The sequence below is a fragment of the Camellia sinensis genome, chromosome 13, assembly GCF_055761805.1.
Source record: "Camellia sinensis isolate YWXY chromosome 13, ASM5576180v1, whole genome shotgun sequence".
In the NCBI taxonomy this organism is placed as follows: Eukaryota; Viridiplantae; Streptophyta; class Magnoliopsida; order Ericales; family Theaceae; genus Camellia; species Camellia sinensis.
In genome coordinates, this window is record NC_138973.1 from 32,702,186 (window position 1) to 32,714,272 (window position 12,087).

General features: G+C 35.5%; 2 protein-coding genes across 9 annotated transcripts; both read left to right on the top strand.

The window, feature by feature from the left end:
• Positions 1-77: 77 nt before the first annotated feature.
• LOC114272635 (putative disease resistance protein RGA3) lies at positions 78-3,368 on the top strand. Its single transcript, XM_082900404.1, has 5 exons — positions 78-371; positions 576-665; positions 776-1,868; positions 1,991-2,346; positions 2,451-3,368. The coding sequence occupies exons 1-5, from the start codon at positions 78-80 to the stop codon at positions 3,366-3,368; spliced, it is 2,751 nt and encodes a 916-aa protein (XP_082756530.1).
• A 105-nt stretch (positions 3,369-3,473) lies between these two features.
• Positions 3,474-9,230, top strand: LOC114272634 (uncharacterized). Of its 8 annotated transcripts, XM_082901872.1 has the most exons (13): positions 3,906-4,306; positions 4,408-4,482; positions 4,553-4,631; positions 5,588-5,701; positions 5,798-5,833; positions 5,977-6,786; positions 6,874-6,926; positions 7,375-7,433; positions 7,591-7,685; positions 8,156-8,258; positions 8,382-8,476; positions 8,569-8,631; positions 8,971-9,230. In XM_082901872.1, the coding sequence occupies exons 8-13, from the start codon at positions 7,389-7,391 to the stop codon at positions 9,110-9,112; spliced, it is 543 nt and encodes a 180-aa protein (XP_082757998.1). In that variant the 5' UTR covers positions 3,906-4,306; positions 4,408-4,482; positions 4,553-4,631; positions 5,588-5,701; positions 5,798-5,833; positions 5,977-6,786; positions 6,874-6,926; positions 7,375-7,388; the 3' UTR covers positions 9,113-9,230. The 8 variants fall into 8 exon arrangements, 5 of the variants coding, with proteins under 5 accessions (XP_082757998.1, XP_082757999.1, XP_028070157.1 ...); XM_082901873.1 differs by lacking the exons at positions 4,553-4,631; positions 6,874-6,926 and having other exon boundaries at positions 3,924-4,141; positions 4,248-4,306; positions 5,977-6,114; XM_028214356.2 differs by lacking the exon at positions 6,874-6,926 and having other exon boundaries at positions 3,949-4,141; positions 4,248-4,306; positions 4,408-4,631; positions 5,977-6,114.
• Positions 9,231-12,087: the final 2,857 nt, after the last annotated feature.

A 12,087-nucleotide genomic window follows, 5' to 3' on the forward strand; every position in this document is an offset into this window, starting at 1 on the left:
ATTTTTTTTTGCAAAGCATCTGCAATTTTGAGAGCTTACCTTTGAATTGAATTCAGATATCTAGCTAGCAGGTGACCATGACTGCCTCATTTCTTCCTTTTGTGCTTCAGAATCTCAACTCCTTGATCCAAAAGGAAATGGGCTTGATTTGTGGGGTTGAAAAGGAGATGAAAAAGCTTTCAAGCACTCTCTCCACGATCCAGGCTATCCTCGAAGATGCTGACCAAAAGCAACACCAAAACAAAGCAATACAGAATTGGTTGAGAAAGCTCAGTGATGCAGCCTACGAGGTTGACGAAATCTTGGATGAGTGCTCAACTGAAGCTCTCCGATGGAGATCTAATGACCAGAATTCTGTTTCTCTGAGGAAGGTAAGCACTTCTTTGTTCACTTGTTATTCTGTTGAGAACATCGTGTTCCGTCACAAGATAGGGAATAAGATAAAAGATGTCATGGAGAACTTAAATGCAATTGTCGAAGAGCGATAGAATTTTCATTTAACTGAGGTGGTTGTAGAGCAGCGAGTTGAATTTGCTGAAATACACGAAACCTGCTCTGCTTTAACTCAACCACAGCTTTATGGAAGAGAAGAAGATAAAGAAAAGATTGTCCAAATCTTGGTTGAGCAAGTATGCGATCGCCAAGATGTTTCTGTCTACCCTATGGTTGGTATGGGGGGGGGGGGCTTGGCAAGACAATACTTGCCCAAATGGCCTTCAACGATGAGAGGGTAAAACGGCATTTTGAGCTTAAAATTTGGGTTTATGTTTCTCAGGATTTCAATGTGAAAAGTGTGATAAAAACAATAATAGGATCCATATCTGGGAAAGCATGTGAAACCTCAGACCTAGATTCTCTGCAGAAAAACCTTCGCGAGATGTTGGATGGAAAAAGATATTTGCTTGTATCAGATGATGCATGGGACGAAGATCAAGAGAAGTGGGATGGGTTGAAATATTTACTAGCATGTGGATCAAAAGGCACTTCCATTATCGTCACTACTCGTCTTGAAAAGGTTGCATCAATCATGGGAACTATCCCACCCCATCACTTGCCATTTTTATCTGAAGATGATTGTTGGATGTTGTTCAGGCAACGAGCATTTGGACTCGGGAATGAAGAGCGTCCAAACCTTGTGGCCATTGGGAAGGAGATAGTGAAGAAGTGTGGGGGTGTGCCTTTGGCTGCAAAGGCCCTTAGAGGGCTAATGCGCTTCAAAAGTGAGGAAAAAGAATGGCTTTCTGTTAAGGAAAGTGAAATTTGGAACTTGCACCACAAGGAAAATACCATATTGCCTGCCTTGAGATTAAGTTACTATAATCCTCCATTGGAATTGAGACGATGTTTTGCTTATTGTGCCATTTTTCTAAAGGGCTCTAGAATTGAAAAGGAAAATTTAATTGATCTTTCGATGGCTAATGGCTTTATTTCGTCCAATGGACAATTGGAGTTGGAAGATATTGGAAACGTTATATGGAATGAGTTACACTGGAGATCTTTCTTTCAAGATTTGAACAAAGATCAAGTTAACACCATTACTTGCAAAATGCATGATCTTATGCATGACCTTGCCCAATCTGTTACGGAACATGAATGTCATGTGATGGAGGATAAAAGCTCAAGTAATATATCAAAGCAAAGAATTCATCATATTACATTGGTTAGTGAGTCGATGAAGACAGGTGTTTTTCCTGAAGCATTGCATGAAGTTGAATCCTTACGAACAATTTTTCAACAATGCAGACATCCAATTCTAAACATGAGATGTGATTGTATTGTACCTTTTTCTTGTGACTTTAAAAATTTTGGTTCTCTACGAGTGTTCAATGCAAATGCCATTAACATGGTTCAACTATCATCTTCTATTGGCAATTCAAAACATCTAAGATACTTGAACCTTTCTTATACTTCCATTCTAACACTCCCAAAGTCAATTTGTAGCCTCCACAATTTGCAAACTTTAAACCTAAATCATTGTTATGAGCTTCAGCGTCTGCCCAAGAACATGAAGTACCTAAGGAGCCTCCGAAATCTTTATTTGAAATATTGTTGGAAAATACAGGACATGCCTCCAAAGCTTGGGCAGCTAACTCTCCTGAAGAGAGTCTTTTTGTTGTGGGTAAGAGTAGAGGTTGTCGGGCTGCTGAATTGCAATGCTTAGATCTTGGAGGAGAACTGCATATCTTGCACCTTGAGAGAGTGAGAAACCCAACAGATGCTAAAGAAACCAATTTGATAGGAAAACAAAATCTTCGCATCATCAAGTTGTCGTGGGAAGATTACAGTGAATCTGAATCGCAAGCAAACATTGAACAAATACTTGAAGCCCTGGAACCTCACCCAAATGTTGAAGAGTTGATCATTGACAAATACAGAGGTGCCCACTTCCCACTTTGGATGGGGGATTCAATTCTTACAAATATGGTTTCTATTGCATTACTTGATTGTAGAAAATGTTTAATACTTCCATTGATAATGACTTCCCTGGCAAAGGCCCGGTTAGAAGATTCCCGTCTTTGGAAGACCTCAGTATTGTGGATTTGCCGAATTTGAAAGGGTTGTCAAGGGAGGAAGGAAGAGAGCTACTCCCTCGTCTTCACAAAATAAGCATCAAGAATTGCCCTAAATTGACCTTGCCTCATCTTTCATCACCTGAAAATTTGTATGTCTCAAGATGCAGCAACGTGACGCTAAGTTCAATCTCAAATCTTATTTGTCTCACTTCACTTACAGTTTGTCATGACGACAAGGTGATTTCTTTTCCAGAAGAGATGTTTCAAAACCTAAATGCTCTTGATTCTCTATACATTGAAAGGTTTAGCAAATTGAAAGTGCTGCCTACAAACCTGGAAAGCCTTGTGTCTTTGAAGTCATTGTGTATCTATTCGTGTCATGGGCTTGAGTCTTTGCCAGAACATGGGCTACGAAGCTTAAAGTCTCTCCAACATCTGGAGATTAATCGCTGCAATAATTTGAGTTCTTTATCGGAGAGTTTGGGACACCTCACTGCCCTGGAGAAATTGGAAGTTTATGGGTGTCCGGAGCTAGTGACTTTGCCAGAGAGCATTAAACATCTTATTTCCCTACGACACCTAATCATTAAAGGTATGCCCAAATACTCCCAACCGTTTGATGTTCATTGTGAAAAGTTGAAGACTTTGCCAGAGTCATTGCAACATATCCCCCTACTGCAATCTCTATCCATCTCTCAGTATCCAGAGTTCACATCACTGCCTGAATGGTTAGGAAACCTTACATCACTTCAATCATTGCACATTGAGTTCTGCCGCAAGATTTCATCACTGCCACATAGCTTTCAAAGCCTATCCAAACTCCAAAATTTGGACATTTTTTTTTTGCGGTCCTGAATTGAAAAGGCGACGTCAAAAGGGAGAGGGGGAAGATTGGCATAAGATAGTACACATTCCAAAAGTTGATGTAAAATAACCAGCTCTTGCAGCAAACAGAATAGTAAACATGGAATCTATTCTTTGATCATGTGGGAGTGAAGTGAGGAAACGGATATCAGATCAAAATGGAAAGGAATGTGCAGAAAACATGTGGACATTCCACGTAGATCAAGGTAAATTCTCTTTTACTCATTCTAATGTTTTATGATATGCTTGTTAACTATAGCATGCGTGCTACACATCAGATTTAATGTGGAGATTTCATTGATTCTTTGATTATTTGAATAGAAATATTGACACTCTTTTATTAAATCCAATATATCCTTCTGTATGTTTCTTAAAATGATTCTTCCATATCTGCTAGTTCACTACAAAAAAAATTACTTACGGTGGCGCTTCCATCAAGACGCTTTTAAAAACGTTGTGACATATCTCAATGACAGGCACGCTTTTCAAAGAGTAATTAATAGGATGCCCTTTGATTGTCTCAATGAGGCAAGTCTGTTTAACTTCACAGAGACTTAACCCATATCTTTTCAATCAAACATTTCCAACTGGCTCTATCACTCTCTCTCTCTAAAATGGTTCTCTCTCACTGGCCCTGGTTAAAGAGCCGTGGATGCAACAGCAATGAAGACTTCCTCGAGTTTATAGATCTACAGAGAGATTAATGCTTCTAATCTCAACGATTTCTTGTTCAATCTGGATCTCGATTTCGATTTGTGCACTAGGTCTTAGGATTTAATATTTTCCTTCGAGATTTTTCGGTTTCCCTTCGAGATTTTTCGATTTCCCTTAATCTTTACAGATCTAGGTTTTCGTTTTTTATGGATTCAGGTATCCAATCGCTCGTGATTTGGAGTTGCTGAGTTCACTTGAGATACAGAGCTTTCATGGTAGCAATCTTGTATTTATTTACTAGTTTTCATATATGTTCAAATTTATTATTGAAAATTATTGTATTTACATTTGATTAGGGTTTTGATTTTCATTATAGGGCTTGTTATTCATCGAGTTTGATCTAGACTTACTATGAGTGAACTCAAGATTCAGAGATTTTCATCACTACAAAGTAACGATCTGGATCTGTGTTCCATTTAAATAAACTCTTGCTTAGGTTTTGATTTTCATCGGCGATCTAGGTTCTCATCTCTTCCATAAACGATGGCTCGAGCTTGGTTTGGATGATTTGGATCTGATCTAGGGTTATGTTTCTCTCAGGTATGGTTGTTTTATATTTTTCAGTTCTCAGGTATTCGGCTTCAATAGTTTTTTTTTTTTTTTTTGGATAAATTCGGCTTCAATAGTTTTGATCTACAGTTGTATTTGATTCAAATAGATTTTCTTGTTTGTTCCACAAATAGGCAGCTAAGAAATTTTCAATGTTTTTCTCTTTCTTTTTCTCTGTTCTTCTCTTTATTCAATGGTCTCACTACATATGTGTGTTTATATAGTTTGGATTTTGGGTTGAATTCCTATTAAATTTCAGATAATATCTATGGGTTAAATTTATCTTCAATTTGGATTGATTATATAGAATCATGTTTCCTTGAAAGCATAGTTCATGATATGAAAAAAAGAAAAAAAATTAATTCAATCTTAAGTGGGAGTTCTTGGTAATTTTTTTAGTGGCAAGAAACAAAGAAAGAGCTCAGATTCAGTTGATAATGAAATCATGTTAATGAAAAATAAAATTGTAGGTACTTTTCATTTTACCCACAAAGGTTTTTTTGGTTTTTGTTTTTGTTTTTGTGATTATGAATAAAGGGTCCAGGTTAAGACAGTTCACCTAAGGCCCCCAAGAACTTAGAGCCAGCCTTGGATACTAACAAATATACCAACAAACATCTATACTAATCAAAACACAGCTTACACGTGAATTCCACTTGACATGTCTCAACTTGACGTTGTGTCGAATTGAAATGTTTGTTGGTTCCTAATTAAAATCTGACAGTTAAAAATAAAGTAAAATTGGGAACTTTGATTTCTTCTTTGCCCCCACTATTTGCTCCGCTTTCTACACTTCACAAGTAAGTACTTTCAATTCACCAAAATTTTAGAAATTAACGTTTCGATTTGTCTGACTTTGTGCAACACAAAACAAGTATGACTTTCGTAAATGTCTTGAGTGCACAAATGTGTAATTGGTTTTGATGGGTGTTTTGTTTTGATTCTAGTTTGGAAAAGTGCACTATTGGGTCTAAACATTGCTAAAAAGGGCAGAAGATTACCATGCCGAGTGTCCCTTGTTTGGTGGCGCAATAGCCAACACATTCCCTTTTCGATTTCAGGTTAGTTCTTATATCTATGTATACATATTTAAGGGTTCATTAATATTTGAACACTAGACAAGGCCATTGACTGATGAACTTTTGCTGGACTTGCAGGATGTGTGCAACATTCGACAAGTCCCTGATCATCAGGTTATTGATGCATTTTTCTTTTAATAGTTCTCCAATTTGTTTCCTTCATATGATGCTGTGTCTGTTTCAGTTTCATTATCACTCTTTTTGGATCTCAATTGTTGACTGACTTCGTGTTGTAATAATTCATTGCTTGTTTGAAGGAGGTTTTTGCGGACCCTGCGCGTGATGAGAGTTTGATATTTGAACTTTTAGATCTGAAACTTGAAGTTGCCGACAATAGAAGTGCCACCTGGTTTCTTCAAGACCTTGCCAGAGAGCAAGATGCTGAGGGAGTCATGGTAACTTGAGTAATGGTGGACAAATATATCCTTGGTATTGGCATATTGTATGGGCTATTGGAAAAACAGTTAGAAATATTATTTGTAACTTTAACACTTGGTCATGCATAATAGAGCCTAGTGGCTAATTTATTTTTTCCCTTTCTGTTTGTTGGCATTTGGAGGTGTGGTGGTAGAGTGACCATTTAAAGATTTTGTACAATGAGTGAGTGGTATGAGATAGGAGACATATAGAGTAGGAGGGAGGAAGATGAAGTTGGGAGACTGTCATGTTACATAAATAGAAACAGAATGGTAAAATTGCCCTTTCTCACTTTTCTGAGTCTAGAGAAATTCTATGAATCTCTGTGTTTTGTTTTTAGATGCTGAACCATTTATTGGTTTGTCAATTTCATCTTGTACCCTATGATGTTTACCAATCCATGGCTGTAAGTTTGGTACTGGCAAATTTGGCTAATTTATATGATGACACAATTGCTTGCACTGTTATTCATATAAGCTTTGTTTATGTTGCTGAAGAAATTATTTATAATTGGTATTTCTAATATGTTCTAGAGTTTCTTGGCCTCTTGGACCTCTTCCTAGCTTTATGTTGTGATTCTTTTGGTTGGATTTTGAGAGAGAGTGGGTCAAGTGATACCCTTGAAATGTTTCGGGATGACTTTTATATTGGTAAGTCATGATTGCATTCATTCTCTCGTTTATATATGAATAAAAACGAGCGATAGCTTAGTGCTCATTTGTCACAAGGATACGCAGACATGACATAAACACAACACTTTACGGGATATGGACACAGCAATTTTGAACAGGTGGGCATGGGGAAAACACCTCAATATGTAGAATTTAAGTTCTATTTGTATACATATTTCTATTTCGCAAGAGACCAATATATAATTGATTGATTTGTTCTAGTTTCCATATTAACAATTGCATTACTTGGAAGGCAAATCCTAAAAAGCTCTTTTCATCGGAAAGAGTTCCATATACATGTTTTTAACATATACTACTACTCAATTCTTTATTAGTTATAGGATTTTTTTTTTTCCTTTTTAAAAATTATATTGGAAAGTGTCCAGTGCTTGCTTGACTTGTGCAAGCACTGGACATGTCTTCTGCAACATAGCATTATTGTGCTTCACAGATGATTTTCTTCTGAACAAAAATAGGGAAATTTTCTATTCTACTAATAAGGACAATAGCTTCATGTTAATTCTCCTAGATAACTGTTGAAAATAAATATTGATTGTGTTGTTGCAGAAACTGGCAGAGAAATGGCTGGAGAAGAAGAATTTTCGGAAGTGAAAGTAGATTTTCAGGTTATATGGCTTATAACACCATTTATGACTTTTGGTGTTACTAAAATTTTGCTACTGAAATTCGTTCTCCCCTTGTCCATATTTGTCTTGTTTATTTACTGCATTTGTTTGTTCATTTATGTTTGATGTCTGTGTAACTTTCTATAACATAATATAGGAGACATTTTTATGCCACACAAGTCCAATCAGTCGGTGCCGCTTTTCTGCATCAGGAAACAATATTGCCAGTGCTTCTGTGGATGGTACTGTCAGGTATTTATGATGAAAGCTGTTAACATGCTGAGATTACCTATACCAACAGAGTAATGTGGGAGGCTAATAAACTAGTTGTATTTTCTAAAGAAAGAAATAGTGCCCTTACTATTAACTTGTTCCTTCAATCTGCTCATATTTATTGACCTGGACACCATACATTTTAGGTGTTAGCCTCCAAGTGTTCTGCACTTGGCTGGGTAGTTAAACGAATTTTCATAATATCACTCTTTGATCAGAATTTCAGAAGCTTTTCTGGGTCATTTGTTTGTTTATTTTTTATTTTTATTGCATTGACAATTGAAATTAATGTGGCTGGAACAGATGTGTACTAAAATGTAGTTCATTTTGATTCCATCAAACCTTAGAGGTGGTGCATTTATTGGACGCATACTAGATGAGGCCTCGTATAAGGTTTAGTTCGTGTTGTGGCCACAATTGCCTTACGTGTTCTGTTTGTTATGATAAAGGATATGGACATATGACCCATCAACTCCAGCATCAAGAAATGCGACCATCTACTGTGGAGCAGAGATCATGTCACTTGAGTGGGATTGTAAATCAGACCGTTTGGTATGTAATTCAACATCATATGAACATGTTTATTCATTTTCATGTTGGGGAATGATGTTTGATTGTCTAAAACCAGAAATTCATGGTTGTAATTTAAACTTATTTTTTTTGGGTGGCCAAAAGCTTCTCATAGGCACTGTTGATGGAGGCATTAAAGCATGGAATGTTGATGCAAAGAGAGTTGTTTGCGTTCTCAGCACAACTGAAGCATTTCCAAGGTTATGATTGGATAATTTGGACCTGCTCAAAAAAAAGTTTAGTGATTAACTTTCTGCTTTCTGCTTATCTTCATGCATTTGGTGTACTGCAGTGTCTTGGATCTAAAATGCAGCCCTGTGGAACCAATTTTTGTTTCTGCAGCAGCATCCAGAGGGTACATTCTTCGTAGACTCAATATTATATATCGAATTCTTGATTTCTGTGAGTGGGAATTCTTTTCATGGTTCTTAGTGTACATAAAAAGTATCATTTGTCTGCATGCATGGAGACTAAAGCTGAAGAGGATCTGGATTGAATTCTTAACAGTACACTTTTAGTCCCATTTTGCAACTTCAAAGTACACATATAAATAAAAAAAATTTCATTGTACATGCACTTGCAAATTTCATAATTTCTTATCTTTCTAGCCTTTTTGACATGGTATGCAAGAGTATGTAGATTTTTCAACCATTCAAGTTTATTGAAGTTGTGTTAATGGAATTGGATGATTCAGGTATATAATCGTCATTTTGGTGAAGATGATTGATGACTTGATGAAGCTGAAGAGAGCTGTGGATGAAGTTATTTTCAGAGAATTTGGAGAGCGCACTGAATATTATTATTTTTATGATTTTGTATTGTCATATTGTATTTAAAGGGGTTGTATTTATTTATTTATTTATTTTATGGAAAATTGAAAAATGAATGCTCATTCACATTATGGTATATATTTTGAGAATGGTGATGGATTATATAGGTTTGGTTTGAACAAAAGTTAAAAGATCATTAATTATGATTTTTCATTTTTTTTTTCAAAATATGAAAGAAATGGTGGCGTTTTTCTTTAAAACGTCGCGAAATGTCGTCATTATGACGTGAGAGATAACTCTCTCCTCTCCTTTAACGTGCATAGTTAACGGCTGTGAATAATTAGCGGCGTTTTAGAAAACGTCTTCTAAAGTCTTTAGCGGCGTTTTTCAAACGTCACAAGATACAACGACGGCCGCATCATCAACGAATTATTATAAACGTCGTTTTATCTTTTTGCGGCGTTTTTCTAGCCTATAACGGCGTTTTATAAACGCCGCTAATTCCCGATTTTCTTGCAGTGGTTGGTTTGCTAGTTGGTCAAATTAGTAGTAGAATGATATTAAACAACAAAGGTTAAATTACACTTAGTACCCCCACACTTTCACCAAAAATCTTACTTTAGTCCATTCACTTTCAATTATAACAGTCAACCCCTTACATTTTAAGTCAAGTTACAGTCTCACCCTTTCATCCATCTACTATTAATAAAATTGATGAAATTTGTCATTTGAATTGTCTCATTAGCACCCTTGCACTTCTATTAAAATCTCACTTGAGTCCTCTCACTTTCACGAAAATCTCAATTTAACCCCTCCGCTTTCAATTTCCTTAGCTTTATTAACAGTAGATGGGTAGAAGGGTGAAATTGGAACTTGAAAGTGTAAGGGGTTGGCTATTACAATTGAAAGTGAAGTGACCAAAATGAGATTTTGGTAAAAGTGCAAGGGTTAACTTACCCTGAAAGAAAATGTGTTTCTATACTCCGGAAGCATCTGTTCATTGTAAATTTTTTAGAAATTCTTCGTAACATGCTATGCTCTAAATATCACGTTCATGTTTGGTTTGTTATATTTGTACACTCACAAACAAAGGGAAAAAAAATTAATAAATAGAGTTTAGTTCGCAGCAATGAATTGATTAACCTCGGGGGCAATCAACTCATAAACATGTTAAACAAAAATGTCTTCAAGTTTTAAACCTTTGACTAAACATGTAATTCATATTTCTTAAAGTCTACATACTTTTTTATATTATACAATCAAAGATTTTCAAAATTTTCTCCCACGGTAGAACCATTGGATTGATTCATCTCACTTGGATTAAGATTCCGAAACGAAGAGTTGCAATCATTCACCAGAACATGTTTATGGATTAGCAATCTCTTATAACAGGGACTAGCGGCAAATGTGAATAGTTTTGAAGTGTTTCATGTCATACATGATTTTTGGAGTTCAATGGCCATTATCATTTATCATTATTGGAGAAATAATCTTTGTTAGCTGAACTTCTTTTAGCTGTCTTTGTTGTGAATTATTGATGTTCATTTTAGAACTTGAATGATCTCTGACAGAAAGGCTTGTACTACTTAAGAATTGTCAAATTTGAAATGTATCAAAAACCTTTTGATGGAATAAATATACAGAACAAAGTTCCAAAATCTCCCAAGTTGTGGATATAAATCAGTAGCTTTTTTACTAGTAGAAATGTTTGTCATTTATTGTAGTTATTCATTTCTGCTCATCTTCACAAGTTTGTCTTTTTGTGTGTGTTATTAAAGACTATTATTTGTCTCCTACTACAATTGTTCTAATATATGTTTACATTTCTGTTTTATGATGGTTGGTGCTGCCAATCTTTAAAATCTCAATTGCAACACAATAGCTGCAAGTTCTAAAGTGGCTGTGAGATGGGCTGTATTGCTGGTAGAATGTTTTTGGGCTGATCAGAGGCTAGTGGGAAGAGTTTTCAGTCAGCTGTTGTATTCTCTGACTCCACTGTGTCAGTGCACGGCCTCTCGGTGATAGAGATTTTATGGCTAGTTTCTATAGTGCTGAGTTGTCTTTATTCTTGTGGTTTTGTAGCAATTGACATGATTGAAGTACCTGAAAATTGTTTGATTTGCCTTTTATTTCCTGCTGAAGTATGAAATACTAGAAGAGTTGTTCATAACTAACCTATTATTGCAATTTTTAAGTGAAAAAACACACATTCTGATAACTTAAATGCTAGAGAAGTTGACTTTACAAGGGATGGGTACTAAGATAATATGACGACACAGTAGAAACATTATTGCTTTGTTAGCTACAGCAATTCCATCTTTGAGGAGGTTGATTGGAAGGCTTGTCCAGAGCCCTTTATGTAACACTATTATGGGTGATCACTAGTATATCTTAAAATTCAAAAATAGATGAGATGAGAGTAGAAACTATGAGAAAAATTGAGGTCTACTTTTCTGTCATCCTGAAACCATTTGTGCAGTCCATGATCCTATTTAGGGATGCAAATGAACAAATTTCGTCTATTTTGAATTGAAAATTTTTGCAATTTGATTTTGATCGAATAAAGAACTATGCCTTCTTCTTTTTGTTTTGTTGGTCCATGAAGGAATAAATGTTTGCTTATTAAGGCCTTGTTTGGGAATACCTTATTTTAGTAATTTTTTGATTTTTTGGTTAAAATATGGTATAAAAAAAAATTAATATATTTGAATTAATTTTGTAATTTTTTATGAAAAGATGTGCAAAAAATAAAGAGAAAAGAGAATCTTTGACTTTTTGATATAAATTTTTTGATTTTTTTAATACCTTTTTGACTTTTAGACTAAAATAAACACTTGTCTACGGGGCTTAAGTAAAATTCTGAATACGAAGTTCATGTGTAAAAGTAAACTTAATTGAAACAGAGAGCCAACCGGATCTATTTTCAAACATAGGAGGTCAATGCAATTTTCAATATTGTAATATACGCACAAAATAAAATGATAAATTAGACCAACTTCTCATTTGAACTTTGAAGAAAATATCGTAAGTTTCATAAGTTT

Excerpts from the sequence above, each read along its gene's own strand:
- LOC114272635 (XM_082900404.1), top strand. The coding sequence starts at position 78 with ATGACTGCCTCATTTCTTCCTTTTGTGCTTCAGAATCTCAACTCCTTG. Across the intron at positions 666-775 it reads ATGTTTCTGTCTACCCTATG|GATTTCAATGTGAAAAGTGT; the intron begins GTTGGTATGGGG and ends TATGTTTCTCAG. Across the intron at positions 1,869-1,990 it reads TCAACTATCATCTTCTATTG|CGTCTGCCCAAGAACATGAA; the intron begins GCAATTCAAAAC and ends TATGAGCTTCAG.
- LOC114272634 (XM_028214355.2), top strand. The coding sequence starts at position 6,762 with ATGTTTCGGGATGACTTTTATATTG. Across the intron at positions 7,434-7,590 it reads AAGTGAAAGTAGATTTTCAG|GAGACATTTTTATGCCACAC; the intron begins GTTATATGGCTT and ends AACATAATATAG. Across the intron at positions 8,632-8,970 it reads TCTGCAGCAGCATCCAGAGG|GTATATAATCGTCATTTTGG; the intron begins GTACATTCTTCG and ends TGGATGATTCAG.